Source organism: Lutjanus erythropterus, chromosome 8 (assembly GCF_056507025.1).
Source record: "Lutjanus erythropterus isolate fLutEry1 chromosome 8, fLutEry1.hap2, whole genome shotgun sequence".
NCBI lineage: Eukaryota > Metazoa > Chordata > Actinopteri > Lutjaniformes > Lutjanidae > Lutjanus > Lutjanus erythropterus.
Genome location: NC_139324.1, coordinates 24,814,878 through 24,830,596, shown reverse-complemented (window position 1 = coordinate 24,830,596; position 15,719 = coordinate 24,814,878). Strand labels below are relative to the sequence as shown.

The 15,719-nt window shown below is 37.6% G+C and overlaps 1 protein-coding gene across 1 annotated transcript; it reads right to left on the bottom strand.

Annotated features, from left to right (window-relative positions):
* Positions 1 to 112: 112 nt before the first annotated feature.
* klhl6 (kelch-like family member 6) lies at positions 113 to 13,102 on the bottom strand. Its single transcript, XM_084725004.1, has 7 exons — positions 12,716 to 13,102; positions 12,471 to 12,636; positions 7,558 to 8,007; positions 4,648 to 4,885; positions 3,949 to 4,151; positions 1,981 to 2,194; positions 113 to 686 (listed from the first exon to the last, which is right to left on the bottom strand). The coding sequence occupies exons 1-7, from the start codon at positions 12,970 to 12,972 to the stop codon at positions 394 to 396; spliced, it is 1,821 nt and encodes a 606-aa protein (XP_084581130.1). The 5' UTR covers positions 12,973 to 13,102; the 3' UTR covers positions 113 to 393.
* Between the last annotated feature and the right edge of the window lie 2,617 nt (positions 13,103 to 15,719).

The window sequence follows — 15,719 nt, the reverse complement described above, 5'->3', positions numbered from 1 at the left end:
TTTAAAAATGATTTTATTGATCTAAGAATTATTTTATTTTATTTTGCATCTATAGCAACATCGTTTTATTAATCCTGTTTATTACAGAGCTATAAAAAACAATACTTTGACATAAGTTATTAATTTGTTTATTTAAATTCTGCCTGTTATTCATAGCCACGGTCTGCTATACAGAAATAACAAACTTTAGAGTTTGACCAATCAGAATCAAGCATTTAACAAAGCCATGTAATAAACATAGTGATTGACTTCAGTATTTGAAAGTAGCATGAAGTAACATAAAATGAACGCAGTAATGCAAACATTTTCCTTTTGTCATTGCTTTCTTTCCTTTTTCCTTTTCAGCCGTTTTCTCCACAAACTGAATGTCCAGTTCACACACAGCAGCCTGTGTCATTGGCACTCAGGTGTTACTCTGTGTATGTGTGTGTAGGATTTCATCAGTGTCACACTGCCATGGTGAGACACTCCCATAGGTAAAACACACTCCTCTGTCAACACCCCTCGGCCAACGTCCCAGCACATCACCGTGGAGATGACTTGGTTCTTGTTATCCCGTCCCCCAGTGATGAAGAGTTTGTTGTTACAGGCAGCGATGGCGCAGCTCGCCCTCTCCCCCAGACGCGTCACAAGGGACCAGGAGTCTGACAGAGGTGAGTAGCAGTACATGGCATGCATGGCGCCACCTGGGAGCAGACAGAGAGTTGAACAGTGACCAAAATAAGGTTAAAATATACACGCATATATACGCATCTATATCACACACAATACACCAGGAACAAGTGACCACTTTCTTGAAAAACAAGAATTATTTGAGCAAGTTTTCAGCTGTAATTAATTCATATGTGCTTATTTAATGCTAAACTACTTTGTCCACACTGGTGTCGTCTTATCTGGGAATAGAATTCTTCATATGTCGATGACAAACATAGACTCACAGATACGCCAGTGTACAGTTGTAGAGGAAGTATTTAAGATATCATTGTATGACTAAGGCCGATGACAAAATGGTGGGGAAAAAACAGGTTTCATAAAATGGAAAAATACAATTCAAGAAGTGCAAGCCGAGAAAGTGACTCATAAAGTAAGAAATATGGAAGATGTGCTTGAAAAAAACTAATTTTAGTTTAAGAAATGATCAAAATGTACTCAGTGCAAGTCTAAGTATGCAATATCCAATGTATCTAACCTGTTAGTCTTATCTCTGCCTTTGTTTTCTTTCTTTTGTGTTTTTTTTTTTTGTCTTTTTTTTCTCCTCTTCATTGGCTGTTGTTGTTCATGTTTACTTGTTTGGTATAAAATTTTTATCAACCATTTCTGGAAATTTGGAAGCAGATACGCTGCATGTATGAAATTAGTCATGAGATAAGATAAGGACATAAGAAGAGGAAGTAAATGCAAGATATGAGACAGATTAGGTAAAAAAAATAACCACAAATAAACTTAAGTAGAAGAGTAGCATTGGCAATGATGTTAAAAGTGATTACTTCATAAAAGGTCATTTAGATCTTTAATTTAAGCAAAGTTAACATTAAAGACCTCTGATATAAAAAAAAAACAAAACACTCCATTACAAATAAAAATCCTGCATTTAAAATGTAATTTAAGAAAAAGCACACAATTATTATTCGCAAAATGTACTTAAAATATCAAGAACAACTAAAATACTAAAGTACTCATAATGCATTAGAATATGCTCGCTGATATATTATTGTATTCTTATTAATTATGGATTCATTTAGTTGGTTGGCATAAGGCTAATTTAAACTATTTTATGTACTTCTGCATATTTTTTTTCTATAACAATTCATCATATTGTAAAAGCTTGTGTGTTTTGTTTGAAAAAAATCTGATGTAATTTGGAGTGGAGTAAAAAGTGCAATATTTATAAGTATAAAGTATAAATACCTGAAATTTGCCCTGAAATATAATCCTTAAGTACTAAATGAACTTAGTTACCAAACACCACTGGCAACTTACCAACTATATAGATGCAGTTCTTGTGTGTGACGGCATTTGTGCATTTGGTTTCGATGGGGATGGGCGCCCGCAGCTCCCAGCAGTCTGCCCCTGGTTCCCAGCACTGCACCTGATCAGTTGCCAGCTTTCCATTCGGTCCACCGCCGATCACATAGATCCATCTGTCAAAGCTTGCAGCAGCGAAGGAGCTCACACCTATTGCGAGAGGTGTCACCTGCAAAGACAGCCACAAGAGTATCCAGGTCAGTGGAAGTAATGAAGTACAGCCAAACAGGCATAGAAGTAAATAAAAATAAGTAAGTAAAAATAGCTTTTTACTGCTGGTGACGGCACTTACGCTTCAAAAATCATAAAAGTTGTATTCATTTATGAAGATTCTCTTATCTTCCTGAACAAAAGGTGTATTTAGTATCAGAAATTTGTTTGTCAAAGACCTAATTGTCAGCACCAATCAAAAATCTAGTGGAAAAATCCCATTGGCTTTGAGTTGAGGGAACCAAAGCGAGTTTAACTTCTGGGTTGGCAAAAAATACATTAACAAGGTTGTTAGAGCTCCAAAGTGTTCAATATTAAATAAATAAATTGACATTTTTACTTCAAAATGCCCCTTTTCATTCTTTAATAATAAACTAAAACATGTATTTCATGCTACTTTTTATTTCATCATGTCACTTTTCATGACAGAAAAAGTCATCACCTCATCACATCCTCGACTCAACAACTGCTACCAGAAACAAAAATAATGTCAAAGTAATTCTGGTGTTGCAAATAGTAAATATAGACATAAAATACACAGACAAAGAAACTAACTTGATATGCCTTCCTGGGAAAATACCGTAGTGTAAAAAAGACTGAAAACGGGCATTTTAAAATGTGTGTCAGTAATGAAATGTATATTATATTCACTACAATTCAGTTATTATAAAAATGAACAGCAGACATGGACTAACATTACTATATATATACTAATGCCAGCATATTCATTCTCCTCATGGTGTTCAGCAGCTTCTCAGGGAAGCATCTGGCTGCTGAATGTTTCACTGTTGTTCACCAGCTAGTCGACAGCTTTGTGTGTCTCATGTGTGACGCTGGGCAGGTAGCTTACGGTGTGTTTTTAGAGATTCTTAGCTGAAAATAACCAGGTAACAAAATGTGGTTCCCAAAATGTTTTTTTTTTTTAATACTGAAGTCAACCAACCTTAATGTTATGTTCCTAGAATGTTCTGGGAGGATAGCTGAATGTTCCACAAAGGTTAACTGAATGTTATCACTCCTTGGATGGTAAAATATTAAGTTTTTCTTACTTGAAAATAATGTTATTATTATGTTTCCAGAATGTTAACCCCCCAAAAACCAAGGTTTTGGTAACATTTCCAGGATGTTTTGGGAAGGTTAGCTGAACTTTCATTTTTATCAAGGTTTCAATGTTACCTTGATAAAAATGAAAGTTTTTCCGATGTTAAAATTAACATGGTTATGCTTCCCTAATGATCCTCAAATAATATAGCAGCAAGTTTTTCTACTGTAAAGCTAATGTAACAATCTGCATTCATTAGAAAGTTGTGGGAAGGTTCCTTAAAGTGTTTCAGGGAACCTCCGGGGAACATTACTTCATGTGGTCATAAGAAATTTTTGGGAATGTTATGTTGTTGTTGCACCAAAACACCTGCGCTGCATTTTTAGAACATTGTGGAAGGGGTTACCAAACAGAAAACCTAAGGAACGTTCCAGTAATATTATGGGAACCGTAGCTGGCTGGCTGTTCGCTGAGAGTGGAAGCGATGCTGGTGAGACCATTGAGAAGTCGGGAGCTGTCAAACTGAAACAAAGAACTGAAAAATACTTGACACCTTTCACATGCCTGCAGTCATTGTTATTCTAACAACATTCGTTACAGCTGCTTTAAGGAACATTTGGTGCAACGCTACACAAAAGCATCATGTTTCCATAGAATTCCTTTACGTTTACCTGTGTCCAGCGATTGTGAAAGGGATCATAGGCCTCTACGCTAGAAAGTCTCTGAACTCCATCAAATCCGCCCAGTGCGTACACCTTCCCCCCATGAACTGCCATCTTGTGTCTCCAGCGCCCAGCTGTGAGGGGCTCCACCTGGATCCACTTGTCCAGGGCGCCGTTATATTTCCAGACATCATGCTGTGTCTCTTTACCTCCTGCAACAACAACAACAACAGGAGCGTTGGAGAAAACTGTTACCAGCTTTACAGACTGGCTTTCATCCCAAAACATCACTTAATCTGTATTTGTGCTCCGTATGCTGACTGAAGAGGTGAAACTCCATGACCCCTCTGAACTTTCACAATGTAGCTGAACAGTTAAAGTAACTGTAGCTGGCTGAAGTGTCAGTTCCTGAGTTGGGAAACACCTAAAACCACAACAACTGTTACTGCAGATGACGTCACATCTTCCTGTTTTGTTCAGTTGTAGAGCATGGATTCACTGCTTAAAACTACATAAAATACAAATAAAAGAAGCCTGGAGACGTTTGCAACAGCCTGTTCACGTGATAAAGCTGCAAGAAAAACTAATACTCAGTGAGAGGATATGTAGGAACCGTAAATTGTCAGATACATAATCACTACAAGGTGAATAATTTCTGCACTGTAGAGGGTGAGCCTTTAAAAAGCTTGAATACGTGGCTTCTCTCACCTGATATATACACTTCATTGCGGAAGGTGATACAGGCGAACTCCACCCATTTTCTGTTTTGGGATTCGTCCTCCATCTCTGTCATCGGCAGCCTGGCGACTTCCAGCCTGCTGCGTCTGAGGGGGTCCAAACAGGTGACAGTGGAGATGAAGCGTTCATCTTTAGTGCAGCCGCCAATTATGAGGAACACCTCTGACAGGAAGTGCCGTACGCGGGGTTTGGTTCGTTCGGAGACCACCTGTAAACGTGTCATAAAGGAACTCATTAAACTATAAAACAATGAAATACAGCAGCAACATCATCATAAAAGTTAGCCTAAAAAAATAGACCCTTTTACAGTTGCTGTGCGCATATATTGGCAATGGAACCACAACAGCTTCTCAATGGGCGCTGCAAAGACGAGCAGTTTTGATCACGTCCTCAGTCCAGTCGACATGTTTTTAATAGCTTGCAGCCGTAGACACTGCAGATTGCTCTGAAACAGTTGTGATCTTGTTGGAACTGTGTACAACTTAACTCAACCAGTGGAATATCAATTCTGACATATCACAACAGCGAAATAAGACTTTTTTTTGTGATTTTGATACTGGAAAAACATTTTATTCAACATTTGCACCTGTGATAATGCATCTGGATGATTGGGGGAGACCGCTAGTTTGCAGTGACATCGGCTGTAAAAGGGTCTAGACATTTTGCTTACAAATTGGCTATTTGTACACTAAAAATGTGGAACATTTTAAAGTGGCCATATTATGCTCATCTTCAAGCTCATACTTTTAAGTTTACATGCTTTTAGGTTAAAAAAACATTTCCTTGTGCTGGCCATAAGTGCTCACTCTCTGTCTGAAATGCTTCATTTTAGCTCCAGTCATCTAAAGCCTCGTTTGTGTTTGCACGAGACACCATGACGTGGACCCCCTCATGCGTGACCTACAAACGGGGACAAAGACATTAATGCCAAACGTGTCGTTCATTGCAGTATTCCCCAAAACACCAGAGGGCGTGCAAAAAAAAATCCAACATGGCTGCTACCGCTCACCCGAGAGCTTGTAACTGCTGAGGAAGAATTTATCTGTTCATGAGTGTTAAAATAGCACAGGCAGTGCTAGATCAGATGTTCTCTCCATTGCTTGAGGCCAATGCATGCTATCAACAAGGAAATGTTGCTACAGCTACAACTAAAAAGCCAGATATTTTTCAGTTCAGAGTTGGTGAAGACCCATTACGTGTAAGAGAGTGAGTGTATGATGTGAACGTATAAATATTAAATCTCTTCCAAACATGTCAAATCAAGCTGTACTGTTTGCACACATCAATCAAAAATAAAAACTGAACTATATACAAAAGAGCAGCTGTGACATCTGATACTTTAACCCTGGTGTTTAACATTTTTCCTTGTTGGGGAATTTTAATTAACTTCCCAAAATACACAATCACTCATGTAAACTGAATTTTAATGTTTCAATTGAATCACATTTGTTATTCATAGCTACAAAAGTCCTCTGTTGGTCCCTTATTCATGATCAAAGCAAACAATCAAAGTTAATATGAACAGCTGGTAAAATAAAAGTGACATTATTAATGTGGGTATAAAGGATTTTATGATAGCATTTCTAATTATTTAGATGTTATGATAAAAGCTTGGAGAGGCTGGAAATTTTTGGTTGAGGTATGCTAAAAGTGCTTAAATTTTATTCTTAAAAAGCTGTAAGAACCCTGAGGAGAGAGAGATATTTCATCATAATGATTTTTAAGGAGGGAATTAAATAAAGACTATATCACAGACATTTTGTGATCTGTCTTGCTTGAACACTTGCAGTTTTCACACTCTATGCAGTGTAGGAGTGCAGGCATCCTCACATCTTTCTGTTTGACAGCGTCCAGCCACTTACACAGAGGTTTTACATGATGTTTGTACATGCAATCCTGCTCGCCCAGTTTTCTTTTATGTTGAAATCAGCAGCGCAGCCCACACCAGGGCTGTCTGTTTAAAAAAATTCAGAGGTGCATGACCAAGCGCCAGTTTTTGGAGCCTTCACACTTGAAATGGCATCATTTTTGTTGCGTGCTGGGCACACTACAGCAAGCATAAATCCCCCTTTAGGCACTGTGCCCGCCAAAGTCTTTTTTTCCCCGCTGAAAATGCCAGAAGCTCGTCTAAAAACACACGAAAGTGCTTTGGAGGTGCAAAGTTATTTCAGCTGCGAAGCTCTGGTTGCTATGATACAGAATATCTGAATAAGTAAAGATTAATCTATGTTTTGCAAGTATTTAAATCCCGCTGGTCTAAGTGCATTCATGAGATTCTGAGGGCAAGGAAACATCTTGGTGAGTATGAGGAGTATCATAAGGAGTACGAGGAGGACACAGTTTGTGGTAGCCTAATTGTACTGCCCCTGCTCTGCTGTGATTGGACGGCTGAGTTAAAAGTGACAACAAGAAGTTTACTGTTTTAACCAAAGGTGAACATTTTTCAACTTTAGCTTCATCACACTGCAGCCAGTTTTAGCAGAGTGCAAAGTAAATACAGGCAAAATACGCTGCCTCAGGAAAAACGCTTTGGTAAACACAGCTCCTTAAGGTCCCAAGCCCAGTCCAAACCAGCTGTGCGTGATGCACACAGTGATGTCATCAAGTAATGGAGCAAAGGCTGGTTTACAAACGCTGCGTTCAAGGCAGTTCAGGATAAGTAGTGTAGTAGTGAGTGAGAACTCCCTGGACTTAGGTGTTTGTGAATTGCAGTAAAGGAAAGGGGGAAACCCAAAAAGCATAATATGGCCACTTTAAAAAGTAGTAAAATTTGCCTATATTGTACAAAGTGATGTTTCTAAAACAGTGTACCAGAATTTTATAAAATAACTTTTCTAATGTCACATGACAGCACAGTTTTGGTCTTTCCTGTATACTGACCTCCCTGCCAGACAGGTGATAGATGCGAGCCTCTTGCAACAGAGGAAAGGCCTCACTGCAGCGGCGAATCAGTTCATCTGCCTCCACTTTTTCTACAAAGTAGGCCGGTTCCAGCAGCGGCAGCCGGACATGCGAAAGCAGCCTGGCCAGTAAAGGACAGCGTTCATCCTGTCGGGCTCTCACCCACCGCATGAGCGCCTCAAAAACACACTCTTCACATTTCACGTCCAGGTCGTCCCTCTGCAGGACAGTCTCCAGCGACTCTGCTGGCAGTTCCAGGAAGTCCGGCTGCTGGACCACCTGAGAGAACTGGGTGGTGATGTACTCCTGAGCCCCGGTCTTCAGGGCCGACAGGGCGTGGCTCTCAGCCAGATTCAAGATCCCAATGCAGCTCTCAAGGTGCAGAGACTTGCTCAGAAAGCCAGAACAGGCGTCCACCACACGCAGAAACTACAAGACAGGAAGGCAAACATGGGCATTACTGTCACTTTAAAGCTGAATATTAAGTAGGTAGCACAACAAATGCAGGCTGTCAGATAAAGTGAGAAGATGTTTCTAACACTCATGTGGTTCGCTAGAATTTCAAAAGTGTGATAAACATCACCAACAGTTTTATATGGTCCTGATTGTTTTACAGTTTTACTCTGTGTTCTACTTTTAAGTGGTTTCTTATGATCTATTTAGGCCATTCCACCAAATTCCTGCCATTTGCAAATTGTAGTTTTTCAAAATTAAGCTTTTTTTTAGCCCTGTATCTAATAACACACGCTTAACTATTCAGTATAATAATGTGATATAATGTAATGTTCAATCTCCGGCCATTTTATTTATTTTTTACAGCATTTCTAAATGGAAGATTGTTGCTTCTTGTAACACAACTTAAACTAACAGGACTGTGTTTTTAACATGTCATTAGCAAATACATGTGGCCACATGCAAAGATGACTCAGCATCGTCAAGTGGAGTTAAATTATTTACTTTCAGTTTTCCCATCAAATGACTCTACTTTTTGTTGATCATGTGACTCATAGAGTGTCATCTTATGAACTTTCGATGAGAAAATGTCTTTAAATGTCTAAATTGGAAATAGTCACACAACAATATAACAATACAATTTTTTCACCCATGTTCTAGGTAGATTTCATTAAGGTTTTTACATAATGTATTTTCAAATGACAGTATGGACAAAATGCAGGAAACTTGAACACAATGTATTATACAGATACCTTACATTTATGCATGTAATGTCTTGGTGAAGGAAAATGCACAATCTTGTTTACAGAGTTAAATGATTTTTTTTTACATGCATAATCTCAAAACTTTACTGTTATCATAACCTGAATTCTAACCTCAACCCTAAACTAAATCCTAACTAAACAGCCTGTTGAAAAACACCAACCAGAATTACTCATCTTCAAAATCTAAAAATCAAGCTGCTTGACACAAAAATAGAGGTATAGGAACACAAACATCTGTCTCTGTTATGAGGCACAGCTGTGCAGTTAATTTAAGACCATATGGAAAACTGATCCTGAGTGTAAACAACTGGGCAACTTTCACTTCCCCTTCAGAGCAACGTGTCTCTTACCAGTAAAATATTTGTTCCACTGAATGGGGGAAGAAGAACTGTTTACATTAGCTGTTGTAGTTCTGTGCACTCTATGGTGGGGTCATTACACTGATAAGAATCATCACTGTCGACGGCTTTTTATTTGTTTTGTTTTGTTTTGGGGGTTTTTTGTTGCTGCCAGTTCTGATTTTATGTGTGTAGACCCCAAAATTATACTTTTTATCATATCTCACAGGTGCTATCCTTCCACTTTTTCATGATTTTATCAATGTTATTGAAAAACTCACAGTAAATATTGTCCAGTATCAAACAAAGTTAGCAACAGTCTTCAGATGAAGGCACAGTATGCAGTGTAGCTTTGTTTTGTGCAAATTGTTCAGAGATTTTCAATACGGTCAAATGAATGTTCGTCACTATAAATGTTTGTGATATGAAATTTTCATACCGTGTCTTCCAGACTAAAGTATTTTCATTTAAACTAATGTGCAAATTAACTGTAACTTTCCTAAAAATAATAATTAATAATAATGCTTATAATAATATATGTTTTTAATTACGTTAATTACATAACAAATAATGTTTTGTGATTGTGATGGTTGGTTCAGGCCACCTTGAATGTTATTGTTGGTGATTAAAATGCCAAGAATATCGACTATATTGTATAAACAGTTAAGTGTTGCTGTTGGGGTAAGAACTTCATGACTAATAATAATTCTGGTAGTTAGTGCTACGTGCTCCCAGTAGCTCAGATTATGCAAAACAACTAAATATGCTACCATGAGTATGCAGATGACATGCAAATGTACCACCAAGGGACTATAATCCCATACAAGTATTTGTATTAAACAAATCAGCAAATAGATGCACCAGAACTTTCTTTAATTAATTTGAAATAAAATTGAAGTAATTGTTCTGAAGCCAAGGAATAGTGACTGAAAATCAGCTTGGTTGTGTAAAAAACCACAGACCAAGCATGTGGTCATGGACTTGAATTTCAACAGCCACCAAGACAGCGATTAAGCCATTAAGATAGTTACAAAATCTGCATATTACCACATGAAGAATATGTCAAGAATTAAAGGACTTATGTCATAGCAGGATTTGGGAAAACCTGTCTACGATGGAGAATCGATCAGATGGCCGCGGCTGATTCAGAACGCTGCTGCTCGTGTTCTCACTAAGACCAGAAAAGTGGATCTCATCACTCCAGTTCTGAGGTCTTTACACTGGCTTCCTGTCTGCCAAAGAATTTATTTTACTGCTTTTTATTTATTTTACTGTTGATTTATAAAATACTGAATGGTTTAGGCTCGAAATGTATTTATTATGTTTTAAATGATGAACCATCCAGATGTGTCGGGTCTTCTAGGACGGGTTTGTCTCCAAGATCAAAACTAAACATGAACAAGCAGCTTTCAGTTTTTATCCGCCACATATCTAGAACAAACTCCCAAAAATGTATCACTTATTTTAAATCAAGGCTATTCCTGTCATTAAACCACATCTGAGACTTTGAAAATATCTGAAACTGCAGTTTGATGTTTACCTTCCTCTTATTATTTATTCTCTGTTTCACTCTGTTTATTGCAGTGAAATGTCCTTTTGTATTACTTTATGATATTTTTACATTTTGGCTTGATACCTTTTATGTTTTATGTAAAGGACTTTGAATTCCCTTGTTGTTTAAATGTGCTATACTGATAAACTTGCCTTTTTCTTCCACTGAAGAATCACATGATTGTTGACGTGCAAACACTCACACAGAATGTGAAAGTGCACATCTGATTAAAAACAAAAAAAAAAGACTGATCAGCTTCACTAGAATTTCAAAAGTTATGCAAATCTAAAACTGACCAGATAGTATGAAAAAGCTGCCACGGGAAAGAAGTTGGAAATCCCTGGCCTAACCCTTGTTTTACTCTGTTTTCTACTTCTAAATCGTTTCTTTTGATCTAATTAGACGAAATCTGTACCATTTGCATGTTGTAAATTTTTAACTTTCATGCTTCTTTCATGCACTGTGACTTTTCCGTTTGCCTCTGCCTTTCATTAAACCACATCTGAGGCTTTTGATTAATCTTATTTATATATTTACTTATTTATTTGTCAGCGACAATACAGGTAGGCATTGTAACATTTAAGTAAAGAAATGCAACTGACGCAATGTGCATAGGACTTCTAGCCATGGCTTATTTGCAGTCCTTGTCCTTGGTTAGGCTTTTAAGGAATAAAACACGAGATACAGCACTCTAAAACAGACATGAAAACTAACAATAAAACAGACATAGACCAACAAACACTACAAATAGTAATAAAAACTTAATAATAATAATAATAATAATAATAATAATAATAATAATTTAGACAACAGTGACTGAGAACAATCGCCCACTAAACAACAACAGAACAACAGCCCCTACAAACGTTGCAACAGCGACTGGACTCAGACTGACAACCAGAACAAACAAAAAGACCATAATGACTAAAATAAAGTTAAGAACAACAAGGGCGTAAACAATCTATCTAGACTCATATCTTATTCTTGATTTTGTATTTAACTTTTTTAATCGTATTGTCTTTTATTTTACTGTATGTACTTTATGTTCCCTTTACATTTTGTGGTGATGCCTTTTAAGTTTCACGTTTCATGTGAAACGTTTTGAATTGACTTGTTCTTGAAATGTTCCATTGAAGAATCACATGATTATAAACGTAGGGAAACTCGCATAGAATGTGAAAGTGCTACGAATCTGATAAAAATCCCCCTTTCACCGACTCAAACCTGTATCAAGCTGAAAATAAAATCGCCTTCTTTCTTGGTTGGCTTATTTTTTGACAAAATTAGGATTTAATGCACTTTTTAGTGATGACTTTTTCAGTAACCTTATGCAAGTTGTAAGCTCCTTTCTTAATCATAATTACAAAAATTCCAAAAAAAGTTTGCATATACCAAACAATAACAAATGCACTTCCCTCAATTAAAGCACAGAAACATATTGTATATGACAGCAAGACATAAACATATAAAGATGTAAAGGGTTACATATTAAACACATATACGTGAATATCTGATAACAGAGTGCATTCATAAAAATAATCTGTTACATTCTGTATTCAATATTAGATAGAAGATCGATTCAATTTTACATGATTAATCAAATAATAATTGATCAAAAATTAATTATCCCTACCAGCAATCGATTTATAATGCAAAAAAATGTGATTGCTGCTTATAATGTGCTCGAGATTTATAAGGAACTGAGTGTGTATCAGATAACAGTTGTGCAAAGCAAACTAATCTAGTATCTTCTTTAACTTTTATTGTAAGTTAAAGCCATTTTACCTGAAACTGGCTGGCAGCTTCTAGTATTCCCTGTACATTTGAGTGTGTAAGGAAGGCTCGGCTGGTGTAGGTATACTCCAGGAGTGAGGACATCGTCCCACTGTCCAGCCCCTTTATTTCCACACGCTCCTCGTGACTCTCCCTCAGACCACTGCAGAACATGGCCCTATGCAGAACAACATTAATTCAGTCAAACCAGCACTGCCATCACGATGAAATTAGATAAAACCAGCTTTATTTTTTACCTGAAGTACTGACTGGCAGCAGCGAGAATGGCTCTATGGCAGGGGAAGTCATGTCCCTGAACACACAGCACCACATCGGTCAGCTCTCTGTTCACTCGTAGGGTCTCCATCCCTCTCTGAAGCTCCAATGGGAGACCCCCATCCTCCCAATGTAGCTCGCTCGAGCCTGTCAGCGTCTCCCTGTCCTCGTCTGGACTGGAGTCCTCTCCAAGAACCGGCAAGGGACAGTCTGTAGTCCTTTCCAATGAGGCACTCATCTTTCACACCAGCAGCTCTTCAGATGCTCGCTCTCCTCTGAACAACAGCGTGCAGCTGCTTCAGGTGCACCTGCACCAGTAAAAAGGCGTCTGTGGTTTAAACGCTTGCAGCAGCTCTGTCGCGTTGAAATGTGGATTTGTTTTTTCCTGTCCTTTCATACTTCCTATTCCTGTTCTGAAAGGAACATGCGTATGTAGCAATGCTTGTTTCGAGACACTTCCTCTTCTTGTGTCATGCCGTCTTGTTCCCCAAAGTTACTCAATTTTTCTCTTTCCTCAGAACCACAGGTCAGCTCTACCAGACCACACCACACAGAGAATAAAGCAAACACAACCATCTCATCTGTTTGGGATGAAAGTGTTTCATCTTGAATTAACCTTACATTTTAAAATAACGTTTGTGGTTGTGAGTCTAGACATTTGCCATCAGCTTGATCAAGTGGGTTAGACCTGATCGTAATCATGAGAAACTGGCTGTTTGATCTCCAAACCACCCAGACAAATTTGAGTGGGAGAGTGAGAGAGCAGCTTTTGCCCGTCCCTTGTTAACACAACTGAGGTGCCCTGAGCAACTGATTCTTTATCCCCTAATTTGGTGATTACCAATGTTTTTGGCCTGTGAATATGGTTGTTGGACAAGGAGGGAAAAGGAGAGTGATTATATGGTGCTCATGTGAGGAAGATGACTAGAATACTCAAATGAAAGATTTGGGGAGGGGCCCATATGCTCATGTGTAAGGCCCAGAATTTTGTGTTATTTCCCTGCCTTGTGACCCTGTAGAGCAGTTGCTTTCAAACTGTGGGGCAGGTACCACTGGTGAGGCACAGAACTACTGCAGGTGAAGGAATGAATGACTGGAGAAAAATATGAAGTGAAACAAGATTGTACTGACCTTTATTTCACCAAAATTCAACCTGGATCATTTTTACTCCTCCTATCATTATTAATTATTTAACTTTTTTCAGCTTCTAAAGTGAAGCATGCCAGAAAAAGTTTGAGAACCAAAGTGACGCAGTGTTTACTTGTGACCCCTTTGCACAGGTGTGAACAGGTAAAAGCATCTAAGCAAACATTTTGGAAAAAATTAAACATGTTTTGTAGAAAATTTTGGTTCTTAATTGCTGTGTACAAAATAAATGATTAATTACATAGTATTCCATAATTATTTTTAGGATTACAATGCCAGTAGAAGCAGTAACATACCATTATATGGCTTAATATTACTTTATATCACTATATGGCAACATTATATTATTACTATATTGTTATTGTCGTATTTACAAATCACATTTTACTGTAAATAATATCATCCTCTTACAATGATAAGCTGTAAAATACTTGATTACAACATTTAAAGGTTCATTATTTCTGTATAACAGACAATTACTGTGTATAACAGACTGTTGCTATAAAGACCAGACTGGTGCTACGGCTGCAGTTCTGATCATAGACTCTGGAGGCGCAATAAAACCATTTACTTTTGGGTAAGTAACCATGTAATAAGCAGCGTGATGAGAGTAAAAGACCCTTTTGCTTTGCATCAGGGTTCAGCACTGCCCTGTTAGGGGTATATTTCACAATAATGACCTGCTCACTGTACATTATTCCTTATATATCATTTTCAATTATCATTATTATTGTTTAGCATTACATAGTCTCTATTATCCTTAACAGACCTTTTTCTCAGCAGCCATTCTGACATGACATAGTAAACACACGTTACCAATGATACTAATTAATAAGGTTTTGTTCCATTCAGGTCAAACAGAGGGAGGCTGCTGCTACTGTGCACACTGGCTTCCTGGAAAGCCCCTGCTACACTAAATGGAGCAGGACCTTAATTAGTATCTTTGGTAATACCTGTGTTTACCACACACTTTTATATTAATATGGCTGTCAAGATTAACATGATTTCTTATTTTTATTTAGATTTATTTCATCGAAATGATTCCTTATCTGTTTTTCTGACCTCTGGGATGAATCTTATCCTTTTCTAAATGTGAAGATGAGTTCATAGGACAAGAAGTTCATAAATACCCCCATATTTTATTTAATGTAAATGCCATTTAATTTCATTTAATTATAATTTCATTTCAATATAGCAGTATAAAACATACAATGTTCCAAAGGTAAAATGTCCTGCCTGCCAAAATCCTTGCATATGAAACAGTGCATACGAAAATAGGTGTTGTTGCCTCTTTTCGACACAAGAGGGAGTATCCCCTAAAATGCGCATCTATGCCAGATGTAAATAAAGTGTTGTATAGGGGTGTGTCAAAATGTGATGTACTGTTTCATCTGTGTACTCTCAGGTAAGCAAACTGGGTAATAAGTGGACAGAAGTGTGCAGGGAGTTATAGAGAGTTGGGAAAGTTGGCTGTTTATTCTCACTGTGTATTTGAAGTGTAACTGGAGCTGTTTTATGTAAAGTTAGCGGCTAAGTTATTTTTCTGTGCAGATGCAGCAGCTCTGCTAACTTTGACTGTAATGTGTAGGAACTCCAGCATGTATTAAAATAAGTGTTTATCGCTTGTACCCATTGGAAAACTAATTTTGAAGGAGGGAGCCACGGTGACATTTTGTGTACTTGTGTGTGTGTATTGTATTTGTTGGAAACTAATTTTTATATAACTCGAGATGTAAATAAAGGCACTTCGTGAGCTGTGTTTAAATGTGATGTACTGTTTCATCTGTGTATTTTCAGCAAACAAGCTGGAATGAAAGTAAAGTAAGAAAATCAAAATTC